This window comes from Salminus brasiliensis, chromosome 1, assembly GCF_030463535.1.
Source record: "Salminus brasiliensis chromosome 1, fSalBra1.hap2, whole genome shotgun sequence".
Classification (NCBI taxonomy): domain Eukaryota; kingdom Metazoa; phylum Chordata; class Actinopteri; order Characiformes; family Bryconidae; genus Salminus; species Salminus brasiliensis.
Window position 1 is genome coordinate 40,208,182 of NC_132878.1, and position 20,935 is coordinate 40,229,116.

Genomic DNA, 20,935 nt, shown 5'->3' on the forward strand with positions numbered 1-20,935 from the left:
TTAGCTAGCTAGAAAGGCTGGTAAAGTAAAGTGCTGGTGGTAGGATGTTACAATAATAAGTGCCAACAGATGGGAACAATGACAGATCCTAGAACTTCACTAGTCAGCAAAATATTTATATATATTCGTTTACATCTGTATATTGAGAAGGGACATTTTGAGCTTATTGGAATATTGGAGGGAATGTGTCCATCACAACCTCGTCATTCATAGGCATCGGTTTAACTCCTTCAGAGTAGTATGACCTGCTCAAGGCAGAATTACACGTGCCATATTCCTTAAATTTCTTAATGATGGATTTAACTGAACTTCAGGGAATGTTCAGTGACTTGGACATTGTTGTTTAGTCCTGAAGGTATATTTGTAGCCAGGGATACTGATTGACCAGTGGCTGGTGTCTCTACACTACAATCACTTGAGACACATTCTCTGCACTCAGGTGATCTCATTTCATTACTTGTGAGACAACTAGCACCAGCTGCCTGCTGGACCTCTGCTGAATAAGGTCAGTCACTTTAAAGAGGGTAAATATTTATGCAATCACATATTTTACATATTTTTATTTTATTTGTAGAGACTTTCCCTGGTTGACATTAAATTGTTTTGTTTTGTAAATTCCCAAAAACAAATATCTAGGGGGTGAATACATTTATAGGGACTGTATATTACATAGCTAGGACCTCCATACAAATGCCACTAAAATGCCCTACAACATATACTAGTAACTATTATTAGTCATATTTACTTTTCTTTTGGTTAATTCATGTTGCTGTCAATCATAAGCAAAATTAATGTAATTTTTCACCGGAAGCTTCCATCAAAATGTTTCCACCTCTAAAATGATTCGTCATTGTTCACTAGCAGATGGCAATAAATAATATCAACCAATTCACCTCATCCTCCACTCAGGTAGCTGTAACCACCCTGATTGGATATTTCATTTAGAAACAGGTCACAGTGTGGAAGGAAAATACATACCATTTCTTCCAACAGGAGGAAAGATCTATTAGAAAGGTGTTATCCCAGTTGTCAACTAGTAATCTTAATGGAAGAAAAAGCTGATTAAGATTTACACACCTGATAGGTACATCCACTGCAGCTGTTGGATCAGAGGTAATATTATGTGACGCTGCTTCACTTTTATGTAAATAAATATGGATAGTTAAGAGTTTATACAACATTCTTTAATTTATTTCATTTTATGATAACAGAATGCTCAATTTTACAAGTCATTTGAGAAACATCACAGCTTCTGCAAAAAGTGCATGAGACACATGAAACATTTGTATCTACTGAACTCCTGCACAGAGATGTAAAATGTACAGACAAATATGGAATGCCCTTTGGTCTACTACCTTCCTCAAAATCAGCACAGAATCACTACAAAGAAAGTGAACCCAACTCATGTGGCCTTGTTGCCTACATCATGTTCCCGTCACATAACGGTCATCAGTAGTGCGTGCACGGAGGTCATACACTTCCTTAACCTTATTTATAGCTTCTGCCAAGATTAAGAATAAGGCTTTCATTGGGAACAGTAAGAAAAAGATACATATTAACCAAAAAGAACCTCTATATCCGATGGGCTTTCTTTAGCCGCATCATCATATACCCAGGTGGACCACAGAAAAATTCTGGAGTGTTCTTCATAAGAAAAGCTATGTTAGCAATGGTGGAGCTAGTTTTTTTTGGTCGTCGTGGCACAAAGGTGATCAACTGGTAAGGTCTCAAGAAAGAATTTAGGTGCACCATACAGCTTCGACTTTAGTCTAAAACAACTTAGCTCTTTATAGTAACAAATAGCCTTTTACTCTAAGACAATGAGCACCTTCCCACACTGCTCTATTAAGGCAATTGCTTGGGGGGGGGGGGGGATTAGTCTAAATCACAGTTTAATTTTGCAATAGGAACTGTAAGAAGAGCTTTATCAGCAAGTTCCTACACCAAGCAAAAAGGTCTTTAGCTTGTACAAAATAAGTCAGTCATACGCCACATAATGTGAAAGATCAGCAACATGCACTCAAGTAAGACATTAATCCAAATGGAATCAGAAACTGTCTATCAGCAACTCCACATTTCCAGTTCTACAGAAACAAAGCAGTGTAAATTCCTCATTTTACTTTTCCCCTAATAAATGAGACCTTCATATTGATAACATAAAATAATTACAAAAACATTACAAAAAACAAAACAAAAAACAATTAAATTAAATGCCATGAAATTGGTGGACCTCAGCAAAAAACAAACAAATAAACAAACAAACAAACAAAAAAAAAAACGACATGGAAATTTGTGCATTTGTATATATTGTTTTCCTTTAAAACATCCTGAGATATGCATATAGAAGTTAATAGATGCTACGGCAATTCATTGAAGTATTCTGTTTAACGTTTTTAACAATTTGTATCACAGAACATTGTTCTCCACAGAACCTTTAAAAATGTGACAATGCTGCTGAAGATTACACAGAATGGCTACTGCTACTACATTTCAGAGGCTTGTGAAAGTAAGCCTAAAAGGAGAGTGTAAACCACGTCCATGACATCATGTTGTTAGTTGATGTGAATTAAGTGACCTCAAAACAAAACAAAAAAATAAAAGAAATTCATAATTCATTATAAAAGTGTTTTTGACATTAGGCTTCATATAAAAAGTCTTATATGGTTACCATGAAAGATAGGAATAAGGTTTTGATATGGTGACATAAAAGAAAGAACTGCCATGTCATCTGTATGCTTCTGTAGATATGCAAAATTATTATTTACTCTTTGTAATACTTCCTCATAGTTGTTTGTTCAGTAATAACAGACACTTCTCATATGGAATCTCTTCTATTTTCTTATAATAAATAATATTACATAAAACATTTCTTTGTTTTTTATTTCAACTGAACCTTTTTTCTTTCAACAGATACTTTGGTTAAAAGCTTGTGATAAAGAAACTTTTGCTTCCTAATAATCACACGTTATTTTGAAATCCAGAACACTATATATTAATAATGATATTATTAGTATTGCCATTAGTTGGCAATAATTGTAAAAAATAAAATAAGACTCAACATCTGGTCAGTTAAATGGGGCACATTCTGATGCATTCATCCCATCAACATGAATAAATTAGGATACTCAAGAACATTTTATACTCTTTTTATATTTTGTTGCATCTTTCAAGTGGACTACATAACATGAACCACCTGCGATATGCAACCAGTGCATGGTTTTGAGTTTCAGATGGCAGACTGGTTGGGTTAGTCCTGGAGGCTCTCTAGATATGAGAAGTGGTCGGTTTCTTCTTTGCTTGGCCTGGTTTGTCGAGAGTACTTCAACTGCAGCAGGTCCCCAACTTCACTAATGGCATTTAATGCCTGACAGCCAGAAGAAGAGGACAGAAGGGTAGGTTATTAATGGCTCAATGGCACTGCATAGGCTTTATCATTTTATGCACGGTGGTTAGAGAGATTACTCTGAGGTGAGTCAGAGCTCAGTAGCTCGTATGTTAACAAACATAGGACATGGAGTGCAACTAATTTAAAATCGTTCCTGGTCTGAATAAAGCAGAAATGTACTAAGGAGTGAAGCAGAGTGCAATTCTAAGTCCAAACTTACAAACATGAACTAACAAACAAACAATAAATTTGTTAATATTGTGTTAGCAGGCGGCACAGTGAAGACCACAGGCACATAAACTATATATATATATATATATATATATATATATATATATATATATATTTTTTTTTTTTTTTATAGATTTTTTAAAATCACGTTTGGGCTTGCTCTGGGGGGAGAAACCACTGTGCTAGGTGCCGCAGGCAAAAGGCATAATGGTACAGAAGTAGGTTTGGTATATTTCTTGTTTTTCTGACTAAATACATTAAAATAATGTTAACTGAAATCCATTTTAGTTTGTTCCATATAAAACATCTGCATGGCGCCATTTTAGCCTGCCCAAAACACACTTTAGAGGGTAACTGACCTTCAGTATTTTACATGATGTATTCGGACATGACTGCCCAAACAACACATCTGAAAAGTGGCCACCTGCTAGTGGATGTTGCGAGTGAGTGTAAATATGTATGGTTAGATCAAGCATGATGACTCACAGTGTCCAGCATCTCTCTGGTGTGGGCGGCAGACACACAAAAGCGTGCTCTGGACTCGATTATGGGTGTGGCGGGGAATCCAACCACCACTGTGCCAATGTTTCTCTTCAACATCTCTCTCCCAAATGCACTGTGGAAGGTAATTACAGCAATAATAATATAAAAAAGGTCGGAAAACAAAGTAAAAACTATTTTCCTTAGTTAACTATGCTCTTAGCTCTAGTAGTTAACTAAGGAAAAATAGTAGTTAACGTATTTGAATGCATACTCTTCAAGTAGCACCATACATGCTCATTTCAAAATCACCACCACCAGAGTTTTGTTTAAATCTTACAGCAACACAACCACAGCAAATTTAACCTGTAATCTATCCTCACTTTCCTCAAAGTTGAAATATGAATACAACAAACCCAATTTTGGCAGGCATGTAGAGCATCAGGGGTACCACAGGAGAGTCGCTGTTCCCATAGATGATAAAACCCATTTCCTGGAGTCTCCTACGGAAGTACGTTGTGTTCTCGGAAAGCTGACGGAGTCTCTCTTGACCTAGAAATGAGAAAATGCAAGTCTGAGAGGATGGGATCTGCAAATCAAGATTAAAAGAAAAATCCCTGCTTCGCCTTTAATAGCCTGTCTTCCAGTACTGCACTATCCATTCTGTACGTCCCTACAACCTTTGCTTATCCACAATGTGCTGCAAACATATTCTGCTTGCTACTGCGCTTACTGCTACATTGTGTGTTAACAAAAGTCCAATCCCCCCCCTCTCTACCACCACCAATGCTGGTTCTGTTTGTGCTAAAACCCAATGGGTAAGCGTCAACAGTCGGGAGACAACAAAAGACAAAATTGCAAACATGCGCCTTCAAAGGCTTCCGTGACTACGTGTCTGAAATGAAATGTGCACGGCAGTTTTATCAGGGGGCCTGAGGAATTTGGGGAAGAACTGCTGGAGAAGAGACACTGCTGCTTACTGCTCTATTACATTTCTCCTCCGACATTCCTTTCATTGTGAGGGGCTCTCCAAGAAGAACTGCACTGCCCCAATCCCATCACATATTGGATACTGTACTCAACAGTTTACATTTACAGAGAAGATCATCTATATACCTATATATAAATCTAACAAAACAAGCAGCTATCCCAGTGTAGTCTGAACTTCTTTGTTACTTTTGCAATTCGATCTCACCCTCAAACTAGATCCTGCGTACTTCTCTTAGAATGCAGATGAATCAGATAAAGGCCTTTGTCAAGGCGCTAGCATTCATTAAAGCCGTTCTAGTCAAAGTGTAACTTTTGCGTCCTTTTCTGACAGGCGGTTTTGAGGACTGTTATCTAAGCCCTCTCCTTTCCAAATGAACGGCCTGCTCAGACTTTATGTTTTTATGCTAAAAGACACAACACTGCAATACCAATAAATAATACAATATGTATTTCAGTTTTTAAACCACTAAAGACACATAGGTAAAAAAAATACTTTTTTGTTTGTTTGTTTTATAGATATTTAGATATTTCCTTTTAGGCAAAAACTCCAAATACTGTAAGACATGGCAAAGGGACCGACCTATCCAATAATATCCTGATACCAATAAGGTGTAACCAGTAATAGAGAAGCTTGCATCAGGAACCTGCAAAACTTGTTTGAACCGGTCATCAGTTAGACAATGAGGACCAGTCCAAAGCAAACACTATTACATAATGACACACAAGGGTTCCCAGCCTTGGTAATACATGGTGACTTCTTTTGAACATTCATAAAAGTGTCTGCTGGTGTGATTATGTGAAGGCGATCATAACAATAACAACAACAACAACAACAACAACAACATCTGAAGTCTAAAGTAATTCAATAAAGCAGACACACAGTATAGACAAGAGCAAACATGAAGTTATTAAACAGGACAGATGTTTGTCATGCAGTCTGTGCTGCCACCTTGTGGATTGTTTCTGCTTTCACAGCAGAGCGACTGGACCCATCTACAGCGATTACTTAACGTGTGCAGGTGTTTTTGATGTTTCGTGCTGATGCAATATAATAAGAAGTGGAGGTTTTTGTAAATCCAATGTATTCAATTAACCTAGTTTCACCCATAGTTGGCCAGCCATCTGTCTGCTGCTGCTGTTTTCAAAAGTAAGTGAATTACAAGAATCACTACATGATATGAAAACCATGAGCCATGCGGTCCATATGTCAGAAACAAATGATTTAGAAAATGTCCAAAAGTCATCCCACCAGGAGGTGGTTAGCAAACGTATCATATTCGTTCATCGTAATGAGTCAGAGGAAGAGACAACTGTTTAAATACTGTTGACAGGCTGCTTCTAACTTATACCAACAGACTGCTCCTTACTGCCACACTAAGGAGCCTCTCCAGTCATCTGTTTTAGCACAGCAGGTTACCATCACAGAGCAGAATGCGGTGCTGTAGATCACATTTATTCATGATACTGCATTTGATGCAGTTTTAGGTGGTCAAAAGGCTTTCGTAGTGGCTTGGTATATGCAAATTTTTAAGAGCCAAAACTGTTATGAAACTGTTGTGACTGTAATCAACATCGTTATGATTAGATTCACAGTTTGAGAGTTCCATGTACCGAACTCTCCTTTATTCCAAAATGCCCAAAAACATAGTTTCCCATGCCAAGGCACTTTTAAATTGGAGAAAATTGGTAAAGCCTGGTAAACAATTGGTAAAGCCGGGGGTAATATTTCATGAGTTTAACCATTAAGCAAGTTCCATTATATGTTATTAAAAAAATACATAATGATCAAAACCATGTGTAGGCAGTTAGGTTAAGCATACATAGTACTGTCAGGACTAAATTACTCGAATTTTCCTGTTATTTTAAAAGAAAATGGACAAATATTAAGACTAGACTAACCCACCTGAAGGCCACTGCAATAGATGCAAGCTATAGGTAATTTGAAATGCAGGATGGGGAACTGAGGGCTGGAGTCTAACACAGTTTGGTGATTTCTCTGCTCTACACACTAACCCTGGCAATCAACTGGCGTGTTGAATCAGGTATATCCAAGCAGGACAAACCAAGGGTCTGTTATAGTTAGCTGTGGAAAATGCAGGCATTTGTGTCTTAAGCAGCATGCTTAAATCAATAATAGTGCCTATACTGCCTATACTGCCAGTATTCCCTTTAAAGACGAGATATCTGCAGATTGAGTGAAACAAATTTAGGCAAAAAGCATTTTGGAGCCCAGTGAACTTTTTACTTATGTTTTGAAACTGTTCTCTACAAGAACTGATGGCACACTGGTGGTACTGAGACTCCAGGAAAATAAAGACTAGCAGTGGGGTTATATGAATCTAATATGAATCAGTGTCTGTGCTTTTAGCTCTGCAAAAGGAGGACTATAATTAAGACAAACATTTCATTTAACTCTTTACAGGAGAACTTAAAACTATGCTCACCTGGAACATTTTCATTATTCTGAAAAAGGCATGAACCAATAAGCAGATCATGTGTTGATAACCTCTATTAACCACCTCCCTCTATGTACACAGGCATATTAAAGCACTACAGGTAAAAATGTACCTAATGTCGTGCCATCCTCCCCCATGATACATTTCATAGAGGTGATAATCTGCTGGATCACTGGAGGAGACATGGAAGTGGCATAGATTGCACTGTGAGAATGTGTGCGTAGGTAGTCGATCAACTCCTGAACCAAAAACAAAAAAGAAAAACAAAACACATGCATTTGCTACATACTTCTTCAGCGTTCACATACTTTTTCTGTACTTTCTGCAACCTTTTGGTGAGTTTGACATAAAACAATCATGAGATTACTACTACATTACATGAGACATAACATTGCATCTGATGAGACCATGGCCTTCCTGTTACCAAACCAACACACAACAAATCAACAAACAAGTTACACTACTTTACTACTTTACTTAAGAAAGGTCTTTGGAAATCCTTGGGGAAAAAGGCACCAAGAGAAACTATTTCTTCTCAAATCATATGTTCAAATCATAGATTAGTTAAAGCTAAGCTAAGAGGTATTGAATGTGCATTCTGTGCATGTTACAGTATGATGCATCATAACAGTATGTGTCTACTGCATGTCAAATTGTTATCTGAAGCTTTGCTTCTATTCATACATAGTAAAGAGTAGGGATGTCTCAATTAAGTTATTTTCCCCCCGAATCCGATCCGGCTCTATTAACGCAGAGTATCAGCCGAAACCAATCTGATCTAATGGCAAGCTGCCACTGTTGGGCCCTTGAGCAAGGCCCTTTACCCTCTCTGCTCCCCGGGCGCTGGAGTTGGCTGCCCACCGCTCTGGGTGTGTGTGTGTACTCACTGCCTCTAACACATGTGTGTGTGTGAGTGTGTGTTCACTACCAGATGGGTTAAATGCGGAGGACACATTTCGCTGTACAGTGTACACTGTACAGTGACAAATACGTGCACCTTTGCCATTAATCTTTGTGTTAATAATATAACCACACAGTTCAGATAGGATGTTCTACTGATTAATACATTTAGTAAAATCACTAGCAGTTTCTATAATGAGACATTGTGGACTGATTAGTTTAGTAAAGTCTTTTCTTTTTTTTATATAGTATGTGTGTATAATCCAGTCTGACTCTCCTCCCTGACCATTTAGCTTCTAGCTCCTTTAACACACTGCAGTCAAATAACTTCCTGTGTGTGGGTGTAGTGGTACACACTTTAAAGTTCAAAAGAATCATGCGACTGGGGTTTCCACAGAGTACACCAACTGGACAATAATGTTCGTTAATGGTGTCTTAAGGACATGGCACTTATGTCATAATATGCCTTTACAATGTGTAATAACAGAAGAACTAAATTACTATCACTGGTGGGTTAGAAGGTTAGCCCGACTGCACTGCGGATTTGCATGATTTTTATTTAAAGCTCTACACTGATGTTCTTGGTTAGACAGACCAGCCTACCTTCTTTCCTCCTATGTAGCCTCCAGCAGCACCAAAGCTCTTTGTGAAGGTACCCATCATGATGTCAACATCACGTGGGTCCAGACCAAAGTAGTCCACCACCCCTCTACCTCCTGGTCCTAGTGCTCCAATGCTGTGGGCTTCGTCCAAGTACAGGTAGGCTTTATACTTCTTCTTCAGGGCAATGACCTCAGGCAAGCGCACAACAGAGCCCTCCATACTGAACACAGAGGGGAAAAAATTACACACAAACACACTGAACACTTATATAGCAGATCCTCCATTTCTGCTTGCAAAAGTTTTCAGACTGAGACACAGACATGGATAGTCAAGGAGAACAGAAGCGACAAAATTCCTATGGCTATATGGAAAACCTGAGCATAGATCAAACTGTGTTGTAGTAAAAAGTGTCTGAGACTGAGATTGGGGCAAACTGCAAAGTAGGCTAACCAAGCATGAATAGGGTTCACACTCTATTTCCAAAGATTTTTCAGGGACATTTATGACTTTTATACATAACATGCAAACAATAAGTGAAAAATTATTATATGCAAATATTTTCAATAACAGCACATCTTTTCCATAAGATGCAAATCCCTTAATGCCCTTGAGATCTGAGAGGCTAGTGTTACTTTGCAAGAGTCAAATAAAGGCTATTTAGAAAGGAGTGATTTAGAAGTTGTAAGTTAGATACGAAATCATGAACACTGCTAAACATATGGGTAAATCATTCTATGCATCATTCATTAGTTTGCTAGCAAGCAAGAAAACATTTACTGAAAAAGTTAATAACACAGTTATGACACATAACACAAATGACTGATGGTTAACAAAGAAAACTTGCCAATGTTTGTGAGACATGCATGTACAGGTACAGTGCAGCAAAAAGTATTTAGTCAGCCACTGATTTTGCAAGATCCCCTACTTAGAAAGATGAGAGAGGTCTGTTTTCATTTTCATCATAGGTACACTTCAACTATGAGAGACAAAATGAGAAAACAAACAGGAAATCACATTATTAAAGAATTTAAGATTTTTAAGGAATTTTTGTAAATTATGGTGGAAAAGTATTTGGTCACCCACAAACAAGCAAGATTTCTGGCTCTCACAGACCTGTAACAACTTCTTTAAGAAGCTCTTCTTTCCTTCACTCGTTACCTGTATTAATGTCACCTGTTTGACCTCGTTATCTGTGTAAAAGACACCTGCCCACAACCTCAAACAGTCAGACTCCAAACTTAACCATGGCCAAGACCAAAGAGCTGTTGAAGGACACCAGGAAGAAAATTGTAGACCTGCACCAGGCTGGGAAAAATAAATCTACAACAGGCAAGCAGGTTGGTGTGAATAAATCAACTGTGGGAGCAATTGTAATCATTGATAATCTCCCTCGATCTGGGGCCCCATGCAAGATCTCATTCCGTGGGATCAAAATGATCATGAGAACGGTGAACAAAAATCCCAGAACTACACGGAGGGACCTGATGAATGACCTGCAGAGAGCTGGGACCAAAGTAACAAAGGCTACCATTAGTAACACACTACACCAAGAGGGACTCAAATCCTGATGTGCCGGGCGTGTCCCCTGCTTAAGCCGGTACATGTCCAGGCCCGTCTGAAGTTTGCCAGAGAGCATATGGATGATCCAGAAGAGGACTGTGAGAATATCATGTGGTCAGATGAAACCGAAATGGAACTTTTTGGTAAAAACTCAACCCCTTGTGTTTGGAGGAGAGTGAATGCTGAGTTGCATCCTAAGAACACCATACCTACTGTAAAGCATGGGGATGGAAACATCATGCTTTGGGGATGTTTCTCTGCAAAGGGGACAGGATGACTGATCTGTTTTAAGGGAAGAATGAACGGGGCCATGTATCGTGAGATTTTAAGCCAAAACCTCCTTCCATCAGAGAGCATTGAAGATGGAATGTGGCTGTGTCTTCCAGCATGACAATGATCCCAAACACACCGCTCAGGCAACGAAGGAGTGGCTCTGTAAAAAGCATTTCAAGGTCCTGGAGTGGTCTAGCCAGTCTCCAGACCTCAACCCCATAGAAAATGTGTGGAGGGAGTTGAAAGTCCCTGTTGCCCAGCGACAGCCCCAAAACTTCACAAACACAAAAAATCACTGCTCTAGAGGAGATCTGCATGGAGGAATGGGCCAAAATACCAGCTACAGTGTGTGCAAACCTGGCTACCTGTGTGCAAAAGACTTTTAACCTCTGAAAATGTTTAACCTCTGTCATTGCCAACAAAGGTTATGTTACAAAGTATTGAGTTGAACTTTACCAAATACTTATTTTCCACCATAATTTACAAAAAAAAAATCCTACAATGTGATATCCTGGATTTTCTTTCTCATCTTGTCTCTCATAGTTGAAGTATAACTATGATGAAAATTACAGACCTTTCTCATCTTTCTAAGTAGGAGAACTTGCAATCAGTGGCTGACAATACTTGTTTGCCCCACTCTATGTCCTATTCATCAATAACGAATATTTGGATAGTGACTTAATGCGCATTATAATACAATGAACACATTAAGATATGATGCTGGTGTAATGCATCAGTCCACATGACAGTGCAATAATAAATAGAACAAGCAGATAAAATATGCCATATCAGTGGATCAAGAGTTCAACTCTTCCTTGACCCACATATTTCCCTTTTTTTTTTTACTCATTCTCAGGTTTCTCTCATTTTCCAAGAATTGTAGGAACCCTGCTGAAATGGCCATTTCTCATTACAGCAAAGCCCTAAAGACAAAGGCAAATGCAACTTAACTCTGCCAATGATAAAAAGCAATTTGCATGAAAGCGAAAAAGAACAATTTATCTGTTGTGGAGTATAGCCATTAAGCCTGTTAAGTACAGAAACTATATTTAAGGCACATGCCGCACCTGTAAATTCCCTCAACCAGTATAAGAATTTTCTTCCAGGGACGGTGGGTCCTGGGCTGACCATGCACAATGGCATCTCTCAACAGCTTCTCCAGGCTCTGCATATCTGAAAAAGTAAAAGAGAGGAAAAAGAAAAATTGAATTGTTTCAATATGTTAAACCACAAGCCTGCAGTTATTCAATGACTTACATCTCTTGAGCAGAGATATGCTATAAAGAAATGTGTCCAAGAAATGTGTCTGTGACACACACACAAAACAGCAAATATGTTAGAACTGAAATGAACGTACTGTTGTGTTTAAAGACGCGAATGGTGGAACCAGACAGGCGTGCCCCCAGTACCAGTGAGGCATGGTTCAGTTCGTCACTCAAAATCAGGCAGCCCTACACAGTGAAAACACCTTTTTACAAAATGTCCAAAAACATGTAATTTGACAATTTTATCAAAGTCCTTCAATTATGATTCACATACACATATTTTCACACAAGGTTAAACATGACCAACTAAAGTAGCATAAATGTAAACTGTTTATTAAAAAAAAAGTTTTATATTCTGAACATGATTATATTTATATTCATGAACTGATTTTTAACCATTATGCGTAATAATGGGACTGAAGTTGACAAGCACTGAATCTATGCTACTACAAACACTGGCTTGACGTAACATCAGGATTTCCAGGAGGAAAAACACAGTCTTTCCAAATATAAGGAAACCTAACTGGAATGTTACTTAAACGTATGTTGCAATCTGTTGTAACCCAAGACAGGAACTTCTGTGTACACAAAACAATGTGACGGTCTCCCTGTAAAGTACAATAGCTCCTAGAACAGGAAGCTGAGGTGCCACAACCTAGCTGCTACGTGAAAGACCTGTGGAGGGTGAACTTCCTGTACGGGCCACAGATTATCTATGGAATAATCTTCACGTTCTACACGTCCACTTTGAAAACATTCAGCCCTCAAAACGGACATCCTTCAATTTATCCCTGGAGTTGCAGTTTAAGTTGAACTAAAAGAATTTCAGTAGACCTGTAGTAAACATTGTGCCCTAACATTCCCTAAATGCCATCCTCCATTCTGGAGGTTATGTTAGGGCAAGTGTCAAATGCACTGCATATGTTAACGTTCCTCCTCATTTAATGCACCTGATTCAATTGATCAGCTACTCAGCATGGCCTTTATGACATGAACGCAGGTGGAAAGCACGGACCTCTACAATGCCCTCTCTGAAATTGTACTTCTGAGAGTTAGGAGGTCAACACAATAAAAACAAACAAAAAACAACAACAAAAAGTTACTTACTTTGCCTGTGAGCGCCGGAATATTCATCGAGTTGGTAGCAAAACCCATGCCAAATGCCATGGAGGATTCAACACCCAGGAATCTCGCCACTAACTTCTCGAGCTCTTCGTGTTTGTCAAGATTTCCTTTAAGGGAAATAAGACACCATACATTACTAAAGCGCAACTGAAGTATAAACTTTAAGTATACATTAAAGTCCAGACAAAAAGAGCAGTATTTCCTGACTAGAGGTTTAATGTTTAACAAACATCTGACCATTGTACACCAAACATGACTCATCTACAGATATTGCGCTTTGCACGATCAGTTTAAATTTCTCAACATTGTTGATAATGCAGGTTGCACTGCGCTATTTCAATTATTTCAGTATTAAAATGAATACTAATTTAACTCTTTTCATATCATTAACAATTTAAATACACCAGCACATAACATCAATGGATTACCTAGCTCATGCCTAGTGCCACTCACTCCCACTCCGTACTTCACTGTAGCCTCTGCAGCTGCATCTGCACAAGTGCCAGAATTCTCTGCAAAACCCAGGTAGTTATAGGAACCCATGTTGATAACATCTTTCAGGACTGTTCCAGTGTGTCTATGGGAATGAAATGAGACAGTGCAATTGATTGAAATGACAACTGCTGTATTAACATTGTGATTATTATTAGCATCAGCAACATTGTCAAGAACAAGAGTCATTTGGTTATTCACTTAAAAGTCCAGTTGTAATCATGGGTCACACGCTCCATGACATCCATCTTGGCCCCTGGCACACTGCATATTGGCCTGTTCCAGTTGTCCCTGATCCTCATGTACAAATTCCTGGTGTAGAAATTTTCAAAGTCCTGGTACAGTGGAACAAAGTCCTGAAGACAAACAAGACATGCATCTTAAACATCAGAACAAGTTCATTTTCAGTTTCGGATTACTGTACCCTACTAAATGTGTCTAACTGTTGGGGGTAACTGACCCCTTCAATCTAGTGACAACTACAGGTCAAATCATTTACCTTCTGCTCATCTCTCTCTTTAGCTACATGGCACTTCTCGAAACTCCAGTCCCGTAGAAAATCCCGCAGGTAGCCAAAAAGAGTGAGGATTCCATAGCCCATGTAAGTGAGCACAGCCACGAGCAGTGGGGTCTCCTCAAACGACTCCCCAAACGGCTTATTGTAGAGTGCTGCACTATGCCCAACATCATGATTCTGCAAGCATTCACAAAACAAAGATACATGATTGACCAAAAAAGAAATATTAAAGAAATGATTAAAATAGTAATAATATATTAATTCAACCAACACAGAGACTTTGGGAAACCCTACTCAAATCTGGGGAGCACATTCTCTCATACTGACAGGAGAGTTACTGAAGGTTTAAACTGACCAGTGGTGTTGAATAACTCAATTACCATAAACACAAATGAGTTTTGTGGAATATGGCTTTCTACTAAACCTTTGTGCACTACAACCACACGAGTCATTCATTAAACCACTCCTGCCACTTAGCAAATGCATGTGATCCAAGTCATGCATCTCTCTGGAATATCACTGCTGACTATCAGCAGGCAGTACGCCTACATCTGGTCAAAGTGAGCTTCAATTAGAAGGATGGAAAAAGTGTGTATGCGGGGGAAAGATGTGGCTTTAATGTGTCATAAAAACAAATAAGTCATATAATTTGCCTTATTTAGCACAGAGGCTGCTTTCAATGTGCTTTTGCCAGTGTTTTGACATCTGTGTGCTTTTCCTAAGTTAAACCTAAGCCACCTAGCCAGCTACCATTCCCATCTACAGTATGTACAGTACTGGCCGGCACTCCTGTATACATCTGAGGTTCTCTTAAAGTAAACAAGCTTTAAATACATCTGCTGTCTTCTTCCCTTGAGAAGAGCGGCCGTCTCCCCGATGGGCCGCTCCCACGGCTACCAGGAGTTTCATGGTAGAGGGGAGGAGGCTCCGTCAAAGGAGCTGTTTTACTCAGGTTACAGGACACAGCCCAAACCAGCACTCTCCATGGCAGCGGCCATGTAAACAGACGGGTGAACTACTGCACGTTTAGCAATACACCAAAAAACACACAATCAGCTACTACACTGGCATAGGCCTGATAATGACCCATGTAACCCACAGTAATGTGTACAGCGAAATGTGTCCTCCGCTATGTAGCTCCAACGCCGAGTTTCTTGCCCTAACCGACATAAATCATGAACGAGCCACGAGCTACAGAGCAAACCGCGAGAACCAGTCAGTCATTCAGTTTGTTTCGGTTAGCTAGCTAACAACAAAACACCAGCTAGCTATAGAGCTAATGTTGATGGGAAAGTTTTTATTCTTTTAATGGGAAATGTCCAGACAGATGTTTAAACGATTTTAAAGCATATTTGGAAATACAGAATAAGACATTTGCTCGGGGAGAGAAAGAGAGAGAGAGAGAGAGAGATTTAAGCCAGTGCTCAGCAGAACACTGTGCTTCCGGGTAGGCTTAAATACACAGAGAGAGACAGAGAGAGAGACCACTTCTCTCCACAGCCGCTAAGTCAGGCCCTCACCTCCTTCAGACGATGGCATTTCCTTTGTTGGAACAGGCAGTGGTTTTTCACGAATCCATTCCGCCCGTGTTTTTTGCCATTACTGGTCCGGAGACACGTCTCTCCATTCAAAAGTTTGCTAGCGGAGCTCTCCGTCATGTTGCTCGCCTCTTCGCTCACACGACTCTCCAGTGCACTTGCGTAACCGTCAGGCTCGTGAAGAACAGCGCCTCCCTATTCGTCAAAGGGCGAGTCCACCTCCGCCAGATTACCGGAAAAACACGCCCCTGCGGCTCTGCTGGATACTACTGGATACTACCGCTCTGCAGGACCACTGTCAGCCACTGGGGGGATTGAACGTCACGCAAAGGAGTGGCTCTCCAGGGAAAACGTCACTACGCGACGCGATTACGCTATCCATATATATATGCTATATATATATATAAAAGGAAATGCGAATGTGATATTTTCATTATCTTAAATAAATCAAGTACTGTTTCCGATAAATATTCTCATCATAGTTTTTTTTATATTTAATATATTAATATTAAAATATAAGTGTGTTCAACTGTATCTGGATCTGTAAAAGTCAAGAAATAAATAGGTAGGAGTAGTCAGGACGTGTCTGTCTTTCATTAAACTGAAATAATCTTGTCTAGGCATATCTTAAGCCAATTTGCATATACAGAGGCAATTAGCTTGTTAGGATTAGGATGCCATCTATCTAAGTAACTGGTGCTTTTGACAGATTTAAGGAGTATTAGTATTACAATACTTTGTTTTATTGAATTTGATTATTTACCTAATACACCATATTCTTTAAATAATTCTATAAGCAAATGTCCTTAAACGTCCTATACATTTCACAATGGCAAGGCAGTCTGGTGCAGGGGATAGATTATAAAGAGCTTGTTGTTATTACGTCTTTGGATTTTTTAAACAGAAGTGGATCGTCAAAAAGAGCTTTACTCTCATATGAAATTTTAAACTGGCTAAGATTTCAAAAAGTAATGGTACAGAAGAGGGAGAGTATTAATTTCCAACAGTATCTTGATCAAATGTGTGAGGAAATTCTTTTTATCCATTTTATTTTTAATGTTAGGTAAAGATAAATAAAATCAATTAAAAGATCAATAGATGCATGATTTGGTAAACAGGCAGGGAAGATCCTAGAGCATGAAACTGCAAGAAATGAAGAAATAGCTAATGCATATACAGTCATGAAAAACAATAAGAAAACATAGCTGTGAGCTGCGATTTACAGGGTCCTCGCAATTTTGAGAGTCAGTTTTTATGAACATCATAAATTATTCAAGTAACATCCTGATTGGTCAAAGCTAAGCCTGTAAAATGCCAGCTGAATGTAAATAGGCTGATGAAATTCAAAAAATGTCTTTAAAGTCCTTTTACTGTCACTTAGGTTCTGTTAAAAACTTTCAGCTTGATCTGATGAATGGCTGCTGAGAAATATGCATTTTTTATATGGCATTTATAGGGCACCAAAATTAAAAATGTCCCTTTTTTGTAGAAAAGTCAGATTTTGTTTTTGATAATTGTTGACCATTGTGGTCTTGTAAAAAAGGATGCAGAGCTGCGTAGGTCTTTGTTTTTTTTTAAGATCTAAGGAATAAGAAAAATGTGAAGCGGTTGCATGTGCTAAAGCGCCCCATTGAGGCCCCTTGTGTCTAAGTAGCAGAAGGGAGTACTACCGCTTATTTAAGTTTTATGCCTTTAGGCCTTATGGTTTCGCCTGCAATCAGTTTTAGTGTTTTATCTGCAAAAATGGAAAAAAAATGAATGACACATGCAGGGGGCTACATAAGGGTTAGGTTGGTCTAGAAAGCAAGCAACAGCAGAGAAACCCAGTCATCATTGATGTCATTGATGAAATGAAAACCACAGACACAGTTAGATTCTGATTGAGGTGACTGGACACCAGGTAAAATTTAGTGCAGACAAAAGGAGCATGATTCATAGACAAAGGAATTTTTAATTAACTGAGATGTTGATGCTGCAGTCCCACCGCTCTCATGGGTGTAACCTCATGTCTGTGCTTCCTTCTGGCAGTCTATTAACAAACTAGGGCTGGTATAACTAGTTCAGATCACTATCTTCGCATAGTTAGCAATTTTTGATCACACAGTATAACAAATGTTGATCAACAAGTATAACATAAAAGCACTTTCAATATTCCTAAACAGGTTGTACTAAAATTTATATATCGTTTGTTATATATACCATTTGAGGCCTTTACATACCTTCAAAAAACGATATGAACACAACTCATGGGGTGGGTGAAATGGGTTTTTGATTTCCATGTTGCATGACAGATCTCTGTTAAGGTCATTTACACACTACATGACCTTTAAAGTTGTTAGGCAGTGTCCAATGTTCTGGAGAGAATCTTCCAAAATCTTGTTTTCCTATCAGTGCAGAGTATAGCAGCATCTAGAGGCTGTACTGGAAAACACCACTTGCAGTCTTTTAGTGTAATAAAAGCTAATGAATAATTAGAATGAACACAGACTTATAATAAATGAACATATTTCCTGTCCTCTACACATGGAAATTGGAAAGACTTTCAACTGAGGACAAACATGCTGACCTGACACATACAAATTCACTTTGTTATCTTGCCAATGGAGGAAGAACAAAAGCACTTTGCTCAGTTGGCTAAAATCACTGAAGGTGAAAAAAATGACATTCCAATCATTCCACTTTGCAAGTTGTTGTCCACTGGCCTTCAGATAAGAACATATCAATCTTTACCATTTTTATTCTATAAATGACGAACAAACATACACCTTCAGAACGCTAACACCAGATTTGTAGAGACTCATTATCTACCGGTCCCAAAAAAAACTAAATACAGCTCACAACCTGAACAAAGGCAAAGTTGAAAAGAGGAAAGAAAAAGCTGGGTTCTTGTTACTAGAAGAACAACAGCTTTCAATTGGGCAGGGAGTGCAGCTTCAAATATTTCATTTGAGAATAGAAAGAAGTGGGAGAGTCTACACCGCCAAGGCTGGTGGTGCCGACAACTACTAAAATTATTTTTACAGTTCTCAAAGACATGCTACGGAACATCCGGACCAAGTTGTGAAAGTTTATTTTACAAAGTAGGACAGTTAAACATTCCTTCAATATGGACAAATTAGCACTTCCGTGCTCATGCATCTTTATGGGGACCTTTTTTATGAACCTATATCCCACCCAGACAGAGATCATGGCATAGAAAATGAACCTGAGCCCAACTCTCACTACACTAGTCGGTATTTGTGTTATTGGCTGGTGCACTAAGGCAACAGTTCTCTTCTTATTATTTCCCACAACCATAGCAGCCCACCAGGATTGTCCCAGTGACCAGTCCATCCCTGGATGGTATGCTAAACTTATGGTACAGTGGTCATTCTCCTGCTCTACAACAAACTGTTAGAACAGAATGGGCCCTTACTAAACTTTAGCAATCAAGAAAGCCATACAGATGATAGAAGTGCACTTCTGCAGTGTAGCTATAGGATTTCCCGCTTCCATTTTGGACTAAAACAAAAATAACTATTAACAAATTAACTAAGAACTACACTATCTATTGTCAAAATGTTCCGCTTGCACATTCATTCCAATTGCCAGTGTAATATATACCCACAGTCCATCGTGTTGATTGGTTTGAAGATTCACCAGTAGCTTCTCTGAGGAGGACAGACGCTCTGCAATAAGCTCACGTGCATAATGAACACACACTCAAAGCCTACAGCACAAATGCAAAAAAATCAAGCCTGTTTGTAATAAACATTTCTCACAGCCTTGGCCAGGCAAAAAAAAAAAAATCTATAAACTAAACTATAAGAAATCAATTACCACATTATTGACCCATCCCAAGTCTTCCCTGCGTACCAAGACTTTGAAGGAGCTGTACTGGAATTGGCATACATAGCTTTGCCAGGTGCTACAGCTGTTTTTGCTACACGGACAAAAGTACTGGGGCCCCTGCTAATTCACTGTTTCTTCCAAAATCAAGAATATTTCAAATGATGGTGTGACACCAGCAAGCAGAGCTTTAGAGCTCACTGTACGGTGCATTGTAGAGAAAAGCAGATTGTCCCAGTTGAGAAAAATATACCAGATCCAGCCACAGGAAATCATTTGTGATATTTTTACTAAGCACTGTTGTGAATCATGATGGCATATGAACAGTGAGCACTTTGTAAACTTTGTCCAGGACGTCTGGGCACAGTTTTTGTCAATACAGGAAATCATAAAGGTTTTGTAGTTTAGCTTATTAATATTAATGTTGGATCTAAAACACATTTGTCCTCTAGCCATATGCCAAAGCATGTATGATCTATGTTCACTGCTATACTGCGAATTAGTCATCAGCATAGAGGTGCACTTTGCAATCACCCATGGCAAAATGAATCAAATAGACCTCTGCAATCCAGAGGCTCTCCATAAAACATTGGATCCCCTTAGTTACTATAGCAGCTCAAGATTTAGTAGGTGCCAGGTCCACACAGTGTTTCCCTTCCACACCATTTGTAATCTAACTAGTTGAATTATGTTTAAAACCAATAAATTGTTGAGTTCTTAACAGTAGGAAAGGCTATGGAGAGGTCAAAAAAGGACTTTATTTTTTAGCTGCCTAAACGTAAGCCAATGTTGCCCAGCACAGGTGGAAGATAAGAAATAAATGTGAGTATTGAACCTTGGCTGGGGATCACAGGACTATATCGCTTTCTCTAGATATTTTAACTTTGCAAAATTCTCAAATTGTATGGACATGCTTCTGACAGTTATGTCAGATATGGATAAACTATCACAATTTAGCAGAAATACATCAGCGCCAGCAAAATCCAACTAGATGCATGTACTAAAATGTTTTTTTTTTTTTTAAACAATGTTCATGAGGAGAAAAAAATAATAAAAAAAAGAAAAAAAAACACACCGATCTTTCTTGATCTTTAACATAGCCATAAAGCCTAAATGCTCCACTTCATTTAGTCTGTGATTACATGCATCATGATAAATATCCGGTATCATGAAAAATGTCTTTAAATATTGTAATATAGTATTTTTACCATATCACCCAGCCCTACTTCTACAATCAGTTACTGGTTAATTTAAGTTCATTTAAAGTGTATAATTATTACTTTGTTTCTTTA

At 38.7% G+C, this 20,935-nt stretch overlaps 1 protein-coding gene across 1 annotated transcript; it reads right to left on the reverse strand.

Annotated features, from left to right (window-relative positions):
* Positions 1–1,168: 1,168 nt before the first annotated feature.
* On the reverse strand, positions 1,169–15,982 carry sptlc2b (serine palmitoyltransferase, long chain base subunit 2b). The gene is made up of 12 exons (XM_072679663.1): positions 15,798–15,982; positions 14,260–14,454; positions 13,962–14,116; positions 13,697–13,845; positions 13,251–13,375; positions 12,236–12,329; positions 11,946–12,051; positions 9,046–9,265; positions 7,655–7,781; positions 4,513–4,648; positions 4,103–4,232; positions 1,169–3,364 (listed from the first exon to the last, which is right to left on the reverse strand). Exons 1-12 carry the CDS (start codon positions 15,933–15,935, stop codon positions 3,248–3,250), a joined length of 1,692 nt encoding a protein of 563 aa, XP_072535764.1. The 5' UTR covers positions 15,936–15,982; the 3' UTR covers positions 1,169–3,247.
* Between the last annotated feature and the right edge of the window lie 4,953 nt (positions 15,983–20,935).